Source organism: Cyprinodon variegatus, unplaced genomic scaffold, assembly GCF_000732505.1.
Source record: "Cyprinodon variegatus isolate N-32 unplaced genomic scaffold, C_variegatus-1.0 Scaffold6, whole genome shotgun sequence".
NCBI lineage: Eukaryota > Metazoa > Chordata > Actinopteri > Cyprinodontiformes > Cyprinodontidae > Cyprinodon > Cyprinodon variegatus.
Genome location: NW_015150459.1, coordinates 1,694,698 through 1,710,175, shown reverse-complemented (window position 1 = coordinate 1,710,175; position 15,478 = coordinate 1,694,698). Strand labels below are relative to the sequence as shown.

The following is a 15,478-nucleotide window of genomic DNA, read 5'->3' as shown; positions in this document are numbered from 1 at the left end:
TTTTCAATATGTAGGATTTGATATGTTTTATATAATGGTGGTTGTCCAGAGATTTTAAGAATGCAAAAGATCTGCCCATATTTAGACTCCCACTCATTCTGCTTAAGTCATAAATTTGCTTCTGTTTTGACATCAGAAATCCTTATGAGGACAGCATGCACTGATCTGATCAGAAAGCCAGATTTCATGATATAACTATGAACAAACGTATTCATATAAAAACAAAACGCACATATTTAGATGAAAAAAGTATAGAGCTGGGTGGTGATTCGGATCCCTCTCACCTCCACGAAAAACTTGGACATAGTTGACAGCAATGCGTAAGGACGCGTGCCTCTAGTGGCACCGTGGAAGGAGGGTCCTCAGACGCACATTTGCTCGCATTACATGCCTAACCAGCACATAGTGAAACGTTGGTAAAATTAAAACGATGTAACAGCGATCTCTTCGCCTAGATGGACCTTCCTCTGTAACCTCTCCAGCAAATAACGGTGCGCAACCGGAGCGGACGTCCTTTCACTGGCGATCAGGACCGAAGTGCCTAAACTAGGAGAGGCATTCCTGAATCACCGAAGTATGTTTACATTTCTAAACAATCTCTGTACGAGCTGATGAGGACAAAATCATTCTAAGACAGACAAACTTCCGCAGATCTTCGTCCACAGTGGCGCAGCGAAGCGCAGGAGTTCGGCTCAGCTTTTTCTTTTTTTGCCTGTAGACAAGACGGCACTGAGTGCTGGAGGGTATACAGAGAGACTCCTGCGGGGTGATTGTTTGCAGCCTGCTGTAGCAGGTGTTTTCACTGATCCGCCAGCGAAGGACGGAGGGGGCTTTATCCTCATCTTTCGTTGTAAGGCTGACAAAAGGCAGAAAAAAAAAAGAAAGCCCGATGAGAATGTTGCACCAAGAACAATGCGCGTAGAGTTGTCGCATTTTACCCAAATCCACACATGCTCCGTAGATTTCAGTTTTCATGAGCAGTTCTGACTCGTCTTTGGAATTTTTTGAGAGAGAAAAAAAGTGGATCTAACGACTTTGCAACCATGCGAAATACTTGGTTATCTCCCCGGAGTGTGATTTGGGAATATTGGACTTCGCTGATTGCATGCCTCTTTTGGATTCAGTACACTTGCGGGATGCCTCACGTTATACGAATAGGTAAGTTGGACACATCAGAGCTGCATTCAGTCATGCACACGCGTTTATTCTAAGCTTGGAAGTTGCATCCAGATGATCAGATTTACGCGCGGGTCCAGTTATTGTTGGGAAGAAGCTGTCTTTATCAAACTAACGCCCAGGTTAAGGGAAATTTTGGAAATGGCATCAACAAAAACATCATTAAGTAACATGAAAGAAGTGAATTGGGAATGTCTTGTGCGCTCAGGCGCAGCGCATGGAAACGTAGTGGCTTTATGTGACCTCTATGCACTCTGCCTTGTGTGCTCCATTTTCTGCGGGCAGCGTGTTGAGTCACCGGTTATATTCAGCCACAGGATGCCTCCCGAAAATACATTTCTTATTTTGAGGATAAATTTCTACTCAAGATAATCACTGTTTGAAATCTAAAAAAAAAAATAAAAATAAAAACTTAGCACGAATCAAAAGTTTAAAAAATTCTCTTTTCATACCTAAATAGTAGAAGAAGGGATTTTTTATCTTCTTTTCCCCCCAATCTTTATTGTTTTACTGCGATAGATACTTGTGCAAAAAGTCAAAAGTATTGGAAAATGCAGAGTAAAAGTTGTCCCATGTTGTTCAATCTCATCATAGAGAAGAAGATGAAGTGACCAAGTAATTGCTTTCTTTATCCAATCACTGTTGGAACTATGTAAGAAAAATTTTTCACAGATCGGCCATAAGATGAAACGTTGTGAGTGGCTAAGGGACAGGTCAGAAATGAGATCAATATGTTTCTATTTTTATTCTGTCAAAGCTGATAGTTTTTATCCCTTATTTGACAATTATACAAAATGGCAGTGGCCTGCAAGTTCTACCACAGCCAGAGCACATTCAGGGGGTGAATGTACTCCAAATGCCTTAAAGTGAATTAATTGGTGCACCATTGGACTTTGCATACATTGTATTTTTGGGGATGGAAAGTGTCGTTCTGTATGATAAATCAGATCATCAAAACTCAATAAGTAGTAGCTGTACCCTACACTTTGCAATCTGTGCAGACATTAAAGGTGAATTTATTTAAGAGCACAGTGATCCAAGAATCTTATTATCGACTTTTTTTTTAACATATATTTCTAAAATGTGCTTTTCTTGTAATAAAAAGCAGGAAGTGTAACATGTTTGTGATGTAGTAAGAGAAGCATAACTTTCAGCTTTTAGGGAGACCCAGATCAAGCTCGGGTTTTTACGTTTTTTTCCCCTTCTCTGTCTCTGTTGGTGTATTACAAACTGTAGCAATTCAAAAGTTTTCTCATTAATTATTTAAAAGGAAACGGCTAAGGTCAAGGGTTATTTTCTTTTCCTCCAATGATCCTCTTTCAAGTGGCAGCAGCTCAAACACAGACCCAAAATAAATATGACAGGCTTTGTTTTTAAAAATGTCAAAGTGCGGAGACATATTTACCCAGAAATGTGCTACAATCGCACCATTGCTTTTTATAGGATCTGTCATTGCTTGTGTTGCAGAAGCGTGTAAATGTGCTTGTGTTCCAAAAGGTGAGATATGGAGAAAAGGTTGCTGAATTTACTTTAATAGCCAAAGAGGGGAAAAAAAATCTGCAGGACATATGAATTCATATTATCTGTACAAAGGGAGCTTTTGTGTACATATCGGTTGGCTAAATTTAGTTTTTCCTGTGCAAAAATATTACAAAAGGTAATATTCTGTTACACAAAATGCACCTAATTAAGTTAGGTGTATGTATGAATCATGTAAAGTGCATGTGTTAATGTTATTGCAATGGAAATTATATTTTATTAGTATACAGATTCATTATGAATGAGCAGATTTATAGAGGAGTGGTCGGATGGGTTATTTTTGCTTTTCTTTTTTTCTGTTTTGTTCGGTGTGTAGAAGCAAACAGAGGGGTCTCTTAGTGTCATTGCAGTGTTTCTAATGTTGCTCCTCAGCACTGGTTACCAACCCCAGCGAACCAGTGAAATTCATCGAGGTGGGCGGTAGTGTGTCTGTGCCGTGTCTGCTCTGAGTTAGGTGGCCTGCAGTTCTCCAAGTACACCATCTGGGTAATGGTGGGCATCCAAGGTGGAGTTGTTGCCATTGATTTTAGTGCTTTTACAGTGCATTGCTTCGAGTTGATGCCAGATGGTTGCTCTATCATTCAGCAGCTTCTATCTGTTGGAGGGAATAAAAGACATTTTCTACTGTATTTGTCCTCTCACATGCTGCGTTCCTCTTTAGTTTTCCTCTGCTTACTCTTTTCAATTCTTTTTTCCACTCCTTCCTGACAAGTTTAGCAGTTTCCTAACTCATAAAGGAACCATTAGGCAGCACATGCAACGTTTTCTGTAAGAAAGATAAAAAATGATCACGCACGCGGAGATATTTTTTCCATCTACAAACATTTTCTAGTAATTTAGCACATTGTATACCAATGAAGGTTTTGTTTTCTCATGCTATTTTTATATCACCATGTTCTATCTCAAGCTTTTAGGCTTTATACTTATTCACATATTTATTTAAAAATAACTCCCCTTCCTAAGTTCTGGTTACAACATACAGGATAGGAAATGTGTAATAATCAAGCCAGTTTTCTCAGCAATCATGCTTTCATTGAATCTCTTTGCATGAAATTCACACCAGATGTTTGTAACAACTCACATAATCCACACGCACAAAAAAAAAAAAAAAATGTAACAAAGTTGAATAAAAGGAATTAGTGTGTAACACAGCTACTTAGACCTATGTGAAGATCAGATCAGGTATGAAATAAAGTGAAGTATTCCTAATTTTATTTTGTCCAATTCTTTGCTGTTTATACATCATTGGGGCCTTCTTTAATGTACTTTGATCTTGAGTTCCTTTTTATAGACTTTTTTGACTTCTTTTCCTTCTTCTCGGAAATCAGTGGGATGTTGTCTCAGCTGTTTTTGAACCAGTGCCTTCTAATCCTTCTTTGATCTTCAGATTCATATGCTGTGTTTTCCATTTATTTCTGATGGATATTATACAATTTAATGATATGAAGTATTTTATGATCATGATGAGAAAACCCCAGACACATAATGCTCACTAGAAATTAACCAATGCATGCCTTGCCAATGACGATACCAGTTAATTACCATCAGTCTTACCGATATGTTAAGATTTTTTTGTTGTTGTTTTTTTTTTTTGGCTTATTCTTTAGCTCATTATTGCTTCCTCTGCACCCATTTACATGAAAAAAAAAAAAAAAAATGACATGAAATGTTATAGAAGTCTCGGTCTGTACGAATACAAAAAATATTAGCAAAGCAAAGAAGACCAAATCACAGTGGAATTAAAATGGAGGGAATGCATGCATTTAGACGATCTCAAGGCACTGCCTCTGAATTCACTAACGAATCGGTAAACCTGTGCATGTTTTATCCGATGCTGATACAAGAAAAAAAAAAAAAATGCTACTATCAGCCAAAAATATCAGCTGCTGATGTGCCAGTCTATCTCTAACATTCACCCCCTTCCAACATCACAGCTGTCTGTTATTTTTTTTAGGTGATGTGACTTTTCCTTCTCAAAACAAGGTGTCTTCAATGACACAAATAGTTTAGTTTCAGTCTCATCTGAACATTTTTCTCTTGTTTTTTACTGTCCATATTTTATGGGCTACTGGAAATGACTAAAGCAGAATAAAATTAATTGGCAGTTGAAGGGGCACAGAAGTTTTTAAGGTTGGGTTCATGCTAGGGCTGAACAATTTTGCAAAAATAAAAATTGCGATTGTTTTTAACCAAAATAGCGATTTATTTTGATTTTTTTTCTTTGCACTAACCCAAAGCTTATTGAAGTTTCAACCCAAGCTTTAAATTTTTGAAAGCTTGCTTACCCGAGTCCATTGTTACTGGACTTAACTCTAACCCTTCTTTAAAAAGCATTGATTTCTATTTGCATGAATGGATCTACATGCTAGCTTCTACGCTCTCTACCATTCTGTGTGGCGACAAACCCACTTCAAGTGTTTTACCTCCACCTAAGGGGCTGTAGGGAGAAATTCAGTGTCTTACTCTTGTTAAATATGGTGTGATTTAAATCAGTGCCTCTGTGATTTCAAAATTGTGTTTTGTTAAATTGTGATTGTATTGCAAATGCAATTAATATCCCAGCCTTAGGTTTTACAGCTTTTTGCATTTTCTTTGTTTGTATGTGTTCAGCATAAAATAAATTATTTGATTTATGGGGTAATATGTTTAATTTTACTTTACAATTGGAGTTTTTGGATGGTTGTTGAAATAGTGCAGATTTCATATAAATAGCTATAGTTGTTGTTTGAAAGGTTTATAAGCTATGCCCTTATTTTCCCCAGGGTGTTTAACAATAGATTTTACAAATATAACTGTATTATGTGCCATTTCTTTTAGCTGTACACTGATTAAACTGATTTATCCTTTATTGGCTCCTTTCTCTTTGTCAGCCAAGTCACTGCTGGACAGGGATTTATTGAAGAGTCAATTACTTTATCTACTTTAAACTTAAGTCACTTAATTAGTGCCACATACCCTACCTCTCTCAAGATTTTATGTTTATATCATTACCGTAGCTCCTTGCTACTTCTCTATGCACCTGCCTGCATCCATTTTTTATTTAGTTTTCCAAATGTTTCCAGCCTTCATTATTGTCTTTGACAAAGCCTCAAAATTTCAATACAAGCTGACAAATGCGGACACCCTCGAAGCTGCATTGTGCAGTCCAAGCTGCTCACAAGCTTCAGTAGGATGAATCAGGTTTGTGGTCACCTCTTTTAGTTGATGTCTTCAAACACACAAAAGCACTTCAGTGGCTTGTTATTATCCCTGCACAAGCAGCAGGAAAAGGCTGTGAGAAGTTTTCATGTTATTCGCTCGTCTGCAGGGAGCTACAAGCGGCATGCTCTCCTCTCTCACATCCTCCCCGAGATCCTCATCGTTTGGGCGTGTGCAAATGTTTCATCTGAAACGACTCAGACGCATTTCAAGAGCATGCAACAAGCTGAGACGCTACTTTAGAATTCTACATCTCAACAAAGCCAGATCCAAAACAGAGGTGCTTGTATAGAGAATTACCCAAAGGAGGGTGGTGTAGTTGGGTCAGAGGAGTAGGTACAGTAAGAGGATGTGTTTGGTGATGAAAAAGAACAATGGGGATGTCGCATCAAAAGTTGTATCAAATTAAGATGGCCATCAGCTGCTGAGTGGGAATGAATATTTCATTTTCATCAAAATTTAATCTCTCCCCTGACAGAGATATAGAGTATGCTAGGAGAAGGCTGCCGGCGGACACAGAGGGCCGGGGAGCTGTTGTCGTGAATATGAACAAAGGCTCGTAGAGGTCACAGAAGAATTGGATACATAGAGAAGCTTCTTTGATGTGTAATTCCATTATCACTAAGTGAAAGGAAAGATCGACATGGGAGGAATGCTGTGGTTATTTTACCTGCTCACCTATGTCTCCTTCATCCACATGTATATGCCAAGACCGGATAAACAAAGTGCAAAGGGACAATTTTCTGTCTCCTCCTCCATCCGGCATGTTTATCTATATGCTAACACACACATATGTTATACCCATACTCCATCCACAATATTTTCTAAAACATATGTCCGGTCTCACTGGGCCTCTTGCACACAATCCAGTTCCTTTTTTCTCTGTCAGCAGTCTTGTGGCTCATCATTAGCTTCAATCTTGCTGATGAGAAACGGCAGATGTTTGTTCTGTTGAGCAGACGACTCATCTCTTAGTGGGAGACTTGTCTACTCATCTGTGATTCTGTTAAAACACACTAGAGAGTATTACACTTTGTGTAGGATGTGACATAAAATGTCAGGAAGAATAGTCAACATGTAAGAAAGCTTCAGCTTTATTCAGAGACAGAAAAAAATAAAACATGCGCTTGAGTCGACAAGGTGAAATGGATGCAGACTTATAAATCCTTAAATCTACATGTAATGGGAGGATTTAACAAGCCTAATTTCCATCCAGGAAGCACAAGTACCTACCTACAAATTCAGTCACACATCGTAATGATCATCCAATAATCCAAGCCACCAGGGGCTAATAGAGCGGATCTACCAACCGGTATGATAATCCTGTGACATACCAGGTTCCTATCTACCCCCAGCTAGCTTATCTTAGCCGAGGCTCACACACCAGATGGTGTTTTCATATTGTACTACAGAGTGGGTGCTCACCAGTGAAAGGTCCTCTGCAAGCATATGGTTCTGCCTATTGAAATGAATAAGGCTGTGATTTCCTGATGAATGTGTTTTTTGTTTTTGTGGCATTAGGAATTAGAAAATAAATATATTGCCATGAGCTGTTGTTAGATCCTCATAGTACGATTGCTTTGAGTAAAGTATAGATACCCTAATTTTTTTTTGCATTTCAAAAACAGTTTTTTAAATCATATTTAATGGTGTCTTATTTTACTATTATAGTAATGCTACATATACACATATGATTTTAATTAATTATGTAATATTTTATTTTTTTTATAAAACACACAAATATGTCTGTCTGTAACCAAAGTCAAAATTCTTGATTGTGCACACGATCATGGCCAATGAAGATTCTGGTTCTAAATCTTTCATAAATACGGTTGCTGAAAAATTACTTAAACTTTCTGATGAGGTAGCCAACCTGCAGTTATAATGCAATAAAACAAGAACAACATATTTCATAATAGACACTTGATCGTTTTCAAAAATAGTTATGTCCAACATAAATAGTTATGTTCTCAAATTTTTACTAACTCTGCTCCAGAGGGTTGTCGGCAGAGAAAAGGATTTAGGCTTTCAAACTTTAACAGCCACGCTAAGCAAGGCTGGTGGAAGGGCTGACCTCTTTTTAAAGGTTAAAGATTACATTTAAATAGGCTCTTTATTTGAAATGGGTATGAAGAAAAAAAAAATCAAATTGTTCAGATGAAAAACTTATATAGGGACACATTTTTCAACCCTATCACTCAGCCTTAATCTCAGAAATATACGAAGACAAAACATTACAAACAACTAAATTTTCCTTTTAATCAAGGAAGGGAAATGTTTAATAACTGCCCTTAGCAAGCTAACAATGTGGGGGATTAGAAGGTCCATTTAGAGTGCAGGTTAGAGAAAATCTTTCTCTGACATTTTATTTCAAAATTTATACTGGAGTACTATTATGATTAAAGTTTTAAAATCCTTTACTTCCATTACATTTTTAGTCTGCTTCTCAAATAGTACCCATCCATTACCTATGCAACAAATGAGGGATTTCCATTAGATGAATACAGTAAAACCATAATCTTTAACTTCTTTTAAACAAAAAATAAGTTATTGCTACTTCGTTAAAATAACATATAATCAATTATAATAAAAAAGACATTAAAGACATACTTTTAAGTATAAAGTTTATTATCAACATAGGGTAAAGTAATCTGATAAACCAAATAGCTAAGATCATAAGCAAACAGTCATGGATGCAATTAAATAGGCATGTTTCATATATATATATATATATATATATATATATATATATATATATATATATATATATATATATATATATTTATATATTTACAGGGAAAACAAAAGCCAGTGTACCTACTGTCACTGTTTAGAATCAGTCACCTATTATTACATGCACTCATAACACAACTATACAAATTAGCTCCTGAAGTAGGAAGAGATTATTTAGAAAAGTCTGGTATCACAAAATTAATATTTACAAATGTACATAGAGGTATAAAATGAGACCAAAGTTCTTAATAAAAAACTGTTGCATTGTGTAGCGGTTCTTCAGGTAGTAAGCATGTTTACTCACTTATTGTGAAGAAAACTATCCCTCAGTGTTGTTCTGCTCTAATGAGCCAACAAGCTGGTAGTGGCTTGTTAATTGGTCTGCTCGGTGTCAGCTGTTGTCCAGAAATTCTTGTCTTAACTTCCCCCAAAATGCTGCCTTAATCAGAGTGATTGACAACATTTCTTTAGTTCCTTGGAATAAGTTTCCGGTTCAGTTGTCCTTTTGAGAAAGAAAAATGTGTAGGTTTGAGCATAGGTGTACAATAACTGCACTAAGAAAAGTGGGAAACGGAATAAATCGTTGTTTAGACGATTTATTCTTTTTTCTTATAGGAATGATATGATGTAAAATTCCAGCGGTTTTGGAACCATATTTTGTAAAAGTCTATCATGCCTTGATACCAAAAACAAAAGAAGAACATTTACTACAGGGAAATAAGTTTCCTCTAGTTGAAGGGCATCTCTGCCCCCCTCCAAGCTTTTGCTGTTCGCGGCAGTTTTTTTTATTTATTTATTTTTTCTATTCTTTAAGACCAGTTCAGGTGTTTTTAGATATATACATTTAAGAACAACACAAACATTCATATACGCTAAAGGAAAAGAAGACATCACTTTTATCAACATAACCTTTAAATGCTAGTTTAGTTATTTTAAAACAATATTCTGTAAATAAACCACATTTTGTTTGTTACAGATTTTTATACTATCATGATACTATGAAACTAAGGTACAGTATAAGGTTTAAGGTTCTCACCAGTGTTTTTTATTTGAGTTTAGCGGGTGGGTGGGCTAAAGAGAAACAATGCAGAGCCATAATTCCTATTTTTTTTTTCCTTCATTGCTATTTCTTTCTCCATATTGGGAGGAGATGCCCATATCGGCCCTTAATATGCAAACTACCAGATTGACCAAGTGAGACATTGTGCCTTTCCACCTTTGGGGTTTAAAAAAAAAAACAAAATAAAATAAATAAATATATATATATATATATATATATATATATATATATATATATATATATATATATATAAAGATTGCTTTCTGCTGATTCAGCAGGTGCACATGTTCACCTGCCTGCAAGCATACTATGGGTGAAACTAAGTTGATGACATAGTTTAAAGGGCGTGGAAAGGGAGGGAGGGTGGTCCCCATTTTGATAGAGCTGACTCGAGGTCCTAAGTGCATTTTAAAAGTACTATTTCCATAGCTGTTACCCTCATTCAAATTCAGTGTGTTGGCCTAATTTCAGTGTACCCAGCCCTGTGCTGAAATGAGCTGGACAGAACCCTCGGAGAGGTAGCCCAGATGTGAAAAAGCAAAGAATGTCAGTGTAGCTGTGACAGTTTTCAGTTTAGTGGCCCGCAACACAAAAGCGCTGGTGGAAACCCTAAGGTTAATAAAAGCTTCTTTCTCCTAACAGTCCATGCCATGAGAAGAAAAAGAATGCGTGCAAGTAAAAGGAGACACAAGGGAAAGGACACACAATTTGTTTGTGGACAATATTCCTTTTTTACGAACAAATGCAAAGTTAGGACTGTAACATAAGGCTGCTACATTTTATTTTGTTTATCGGAAAAGGGTGAGAATAATACCAAATAAATTAGAAGTATATGCTTCTAACTATGTTTACAACTTTTTATATCGATATCCATTACAAAAGTTAGAAGAGTAATGACTGGAACTTCAAGTTTGATATATCTGTGGATCAAAGTCTGTATTATAATTTGAAACGTTAGCAGCAAGCATTTTTTTTTTTTTAAACAGATGATTATTAATGACATGATAATTATTAATTAATGATTAATTATTAATTAATTAATGATAATTATTAATTATTAATGACAATTAATGTTTAAACAGTTAAACAAGCTTTTCATGGCCAATTTCTTATTGCCAAGTTGAAAAGTCAAATGCCAATCAGTGTATCTGTAATTAACTGAAGAAGTCTTTATAAAGCAATTGTTCACTTTTTAGTCTCCCAGTCAGTATTTAGAGCTCATTCAGAAGACCTTTGAAATGTCCTGCTAGGAGTGCTGCTGCTTTCCTAATGTTAAGGTTGATTTATCTGAACAAAGTAAAAGAGGGTGAATCAGCTTATAATTAGCTTAGTTCAGAACTGTTTCTAGTAGTTTCTTTTCAAATCAATAAAAGTTCTGGTGAGACTAAACATGGGATGGCAAACTGCGAGACAACATTTGGCATGTTTATTGGTCATTGACCATTATTGCTTGGTTTGTTTACACTGCAACATCCCACAATGTACCGGTAATGCAAATCTTGCTATGAAAAGACATTTGGCTTGAACTTGCATGGAATAGCTGGTAGCATTCAGATTTAAGATTTTTTTCAGTCCTGAAATTTCAGGGGGTCCTGGCAACTTTTTCAAATTCATGCAAGGTCATTGTTAGTCACTTCCTTGTGAGAATTACTGTATCAAGCGAACAAATCAATTTTCATTCTCTAGCCATTTGTCTTTATTATCTGCCCTCGTCCTTCCAGTTTGACTTCACTGCAGTTCTATTTGATGCACCAATGGAAAAAGTCAAATGGTTTCAAAACAGCTTGTTTTTTATTTTGATTATAAAGTCATACTTGCACAATAACATAGTAAATTTAAAGTCTTTATTTTGATATCATTTGTTGGTTGTTCTTATCAACATGTCAGCATAAAGAATAATATTCCTCCCCGTTTGTATGTTGGTAAGCCTTACAGATGCCATTGACATGCAAAGTACTGTAGTAAAACTGTAGCGGGTACATGGATGATGCTGGGGGACTTTTATTTGGCTGTTTAATTAGCTGAAACCTTTTGATCCCAATTTTAAAACTCCCCGGAATCCATTTGCTTACTTTCTTTTGTATGTTGTTCCATGCCCGATAAAAGAAGCTTTATTTGGCTGCCTTTCAAACACCGTAGCATTCACTGAAGCAATATGAGCTTTGCTTTGCCTCCCTGCGTTAAGCGTCCGGCTTATCTCATCCAAGACGCTCTGTGTAAACTTGGTCACCTCACAGACCTTGCTTACATACAGTTAAACACCTGCATCTCCAAAGCTCTCTTGTTTTTTATCTCTTCTTTAAAGCAATCAGAATTTGACAGTGGAGGTATCAGCAGCAGTGCACAGGTTTAAATTCCTATTTAACTTGGGCTAAGGACAATGAGTGGAGGGTGACACCATTTCATTCTGCCCTTTTAATCAAGCTCTCATTGTTATAGGTGCACCACAAATGTCAGGTCTTGGTTGTGCTATTCGCTCAAATTGCTCTTGCATGAATGTAGGGAGATTTGTGTGCTGCAGTGTATGTTGAGGAGGGGAGTGGGGGGAGCATGACAGGGGGATGTGTAAGGGGAGCTGGCATAGGATCCCTGGAGCGTATGGGTAGAGCAGGAGGTACTAATCAACTGTGAGAGAGGAGGCTAGAGAAGACTCACCCTCTATTTCCTCCCTGAGAGGAAGACAATGAAAAGATAAGACAAACCTCCTAAGGCCAAAAACGCTACAAATGAATGGCTATCACCTAAAATATAAAGGGCGAGGGGGAAGCAGGTTTTCTTTTTTTCCATGTTTTGCCTCAGACTGATCTGCTCTTTCTCCATCGTATTCATCCTGACAGTAAAAGAATGCCTCGACTACCGAATGGAGTGCATTAGACTCGAGGGTTACCTCTCCAGGCCCTCTGTTTGCCCCTCCACTGATGGATAGTCCGGAGGTTAGAAGCCAATGTCAATTTAGTTAGCACAGCCAATTCTCAGAAGATTCCACTCAACACCCGCGCTGTGTGGAGGCAGGACAATCTTTGAGGGTCTATCCGCCGTCTTGGGGAGTGTTTCTCTGTTTCTCTGACAATCCTCTGTCCAGGTGGCCTATAGAGATCAGTATGGTTAACCACAAAAATGTTCCCCTGTGACTCATGTGAAGACAAGCTGTCGGCATGTAACCACCTTCAGACATATGAAACAAGCAGGAGATTATTGTTGACAGGGAAAGGAAGCAGAGAATGTGGGCGGTTTGAGGCTGGCAGTACATTGTAGTAAGGCTGTTAGTGACGCTTGTATGAATTAGGACCTTTAATGTAGAGCCAGGAATGCTCCAAACTGTCCTGCAGGTTTAATACTGTTTTAGATCTGCTTTTCTAGAAGTACAGATGGCTGTCATAGTAACCACTTTGTGGAAAGCTAGATTGATTAGGGGAGATTGCAGCTTGTAATTAAGCAGCAGGCCCTTTTTTTTGGCCAAATCAATTCTCTATCACACAGAGTTAATGAAGAGTCGGGCTCCTGATTGTTTCTACATCATGGTTTTTAGTTTCAAGTGTTTCTGGGCGTAATGTATGTTATTTTTGTTCTTTTTTTTCTTTGTATTTACACTACTATAACTGCCATATTTTGTAATTCAAGTTATTGTGCTTTCCCCCATAAAGCCATTACAATACTGGATACTTTAATTGTGTTCTATAAGCCTTATAGAGATATATGGCATTAAGCAAATAGTGCATCTTTTGAATAGTAGCATACATATGATCGAAACTAAGCAATACAACATATTATTTTGCAATATCAAATTAAAGTTAACTTCTATGAAATAAAGTTAAAATGTTTGGCAAATGTCAGGGAAATAACTATTTTTCTTTCGTTCGGCACTTATGAATTTTCTGTAATTTCACACAGATCTTGATGTTTCTCATTTTTTGTTGATTTTTTGATGTTTTTCAGGCTATTTGTTTTTGCCACTTCAACCTCTGCAAATCCACACTTTGGGACAATATGACACTTCAATTCTATTTCATTATATTGCATTCTATTATATTCTAGTAGCCTAGACCAGCCTAAACAAGTTTTTAGATACCTAAATTGTTATAGAAACATCAGTTTCTATACATCAGTTTGAACTACAAGCTGTATTTGGTTGTGAACAAGTTGGTATTTTTTTAAACTTTTTTTTTTTGACTTAAAAGTCCCTGTTGTAAAAAGTCAACTTTTTTTAAACTTATATTGCTTCATCAAAACCAGGCACAAAATGTAGTTTTCCCTGAATATTGCATCTCTGAGTAATCCTCATGAATTCTGCCCTTTGAGCAGCAGACCCTTACTGTCATGGAAAAACAAGCTCCCCAGCCCCTACAGGAAGCACATATGTAGAATATGACGAGTCTGCCCTGTAAACAACTTGCCCTCTTTCTCTGATTTGTAAGCAGTGATTTGAAGCAGAGCGCCATCATTTTTCCTCAAAGTTGGAACAAAGTGGCTCTCTTAGCCCCTTCATCTAATGTAGAGTAATGAAGATGCGTTTTTCAGCTCTAAAAGGTCTTGGACTTTGTTCAACTTTCCTAAAGAAGAACCTAATTGACAGGAATGGTGTGATACGGTAATGTCATAAAATGGGTGTTAGCCACACCAGTAGAGGTGTTGTTACAGTGAATAAAGAGGTTTTTTTCCAGGTTGGGAAACAACAGTTACTATTTCATGACAAATTAATACTTTTTAGAGTAGATTTCATCATGTATATAGCTATATTTGACCTTTGAAGGTTTGCAAAAGCATTCCATGACTTTTAGTTATATTAGAAAAGCATGTTTTAGTTGACAATTAAAACTGAAACATTTTGAGATTCCCTCTAGGTCTGACATTACCTCTGCCAGTATAACCTGAAAAATATTTTTTACAGTTTTGCTATTTATATGCTTTTAAATCATTAAGTTCTCTTTTTATTTCACAGATTTTAAAATCCACTGATAACCTTTTTTACTCCCTTTGCTATTATTCACAAATAAGGCATTTTTTTTATTAGGTTTTAGCTCAAAACAATATTTTTTATCTTCCTTGATAAATAGAACAAAATTAAAATGCTTGCCAACTGTAGACATAACCTGAAAGAAAATACAACCTTTCTATGTAAATGCTTCTTTTTTTAGCCAATATGAAACAATACGCCATAAAAAATATTTTCAAGCCAACACAGCCTGCAATCACCAAGTATTATCAGTGTGTTGAAAAGAATCCATTGAAAAAAATGCAGCAATAATCGCATGCAGATTTAATGATGCATCTGCAACGCATTAGGCTGATTATTTTGATGCTCAAGCAAATTTTGAATGGCCCTTTTGCATTTCAATTTTGTAAGACAAGCTAGAAAACATGAGAATTAAATTTTAATCTGCTGACACACTAAGTGGGTTCTCTTTATAACATTTGCAGCATTTTATATCTGAATGTGTAATTTGTGTATGTGTGCTTGAAGGATCTTACAAATCAGATGCCTTTTTATAAAAATCTTGAGTATTTATTTGTTGCAAAAAAAAACAGTAAAGTTGAAGATAAGGTAGTATTCAATTACTTGAAATATCGCAATATTGCAGATATTCTGGAATACAAAACAAAAATTTTAAACTGACAATGTAGAAATAGTCAATCTAAATAAAGCTTTAAAAATTCTTGCATTTTTTTTTGAAGGTGATAATATGAAGATTTACTAGTGGCTATTACGTTCATCTATTACCTTCATTTCTGTTGAGCAACATAATTGCTTTAGACTAGACATTGGCTATTTAC

At 36.4% G+C, this 15,478-nt stretch overlaps 1 protein-coding gene across 1 annotated transcript in view; it reads left to right on the top strand.

Moving 5' to 3' along the window:
• Positions 1 to 362: 362 nt before the first annotated feature.
• grik3 (glutamate receptor, ionotropic, kainate 3) overlaps positions 363 to 15,478 on the top strand; it is a 146,118-nt gene continuing 131,002 nt past the window's right edge. Inside the window, exon 1 of the mRNA XM_015375367.1 lies at positions 363 to 1,158. Coding sequence (XP_015230853.1) covers positions 1,044 to 1,158 — 115 coding nt within the window. The 5' untranslated portion in view covers positions 363 to 1,043. The remainder of the gene's footprint in view (positions 1,159 to 15,478) is intronic.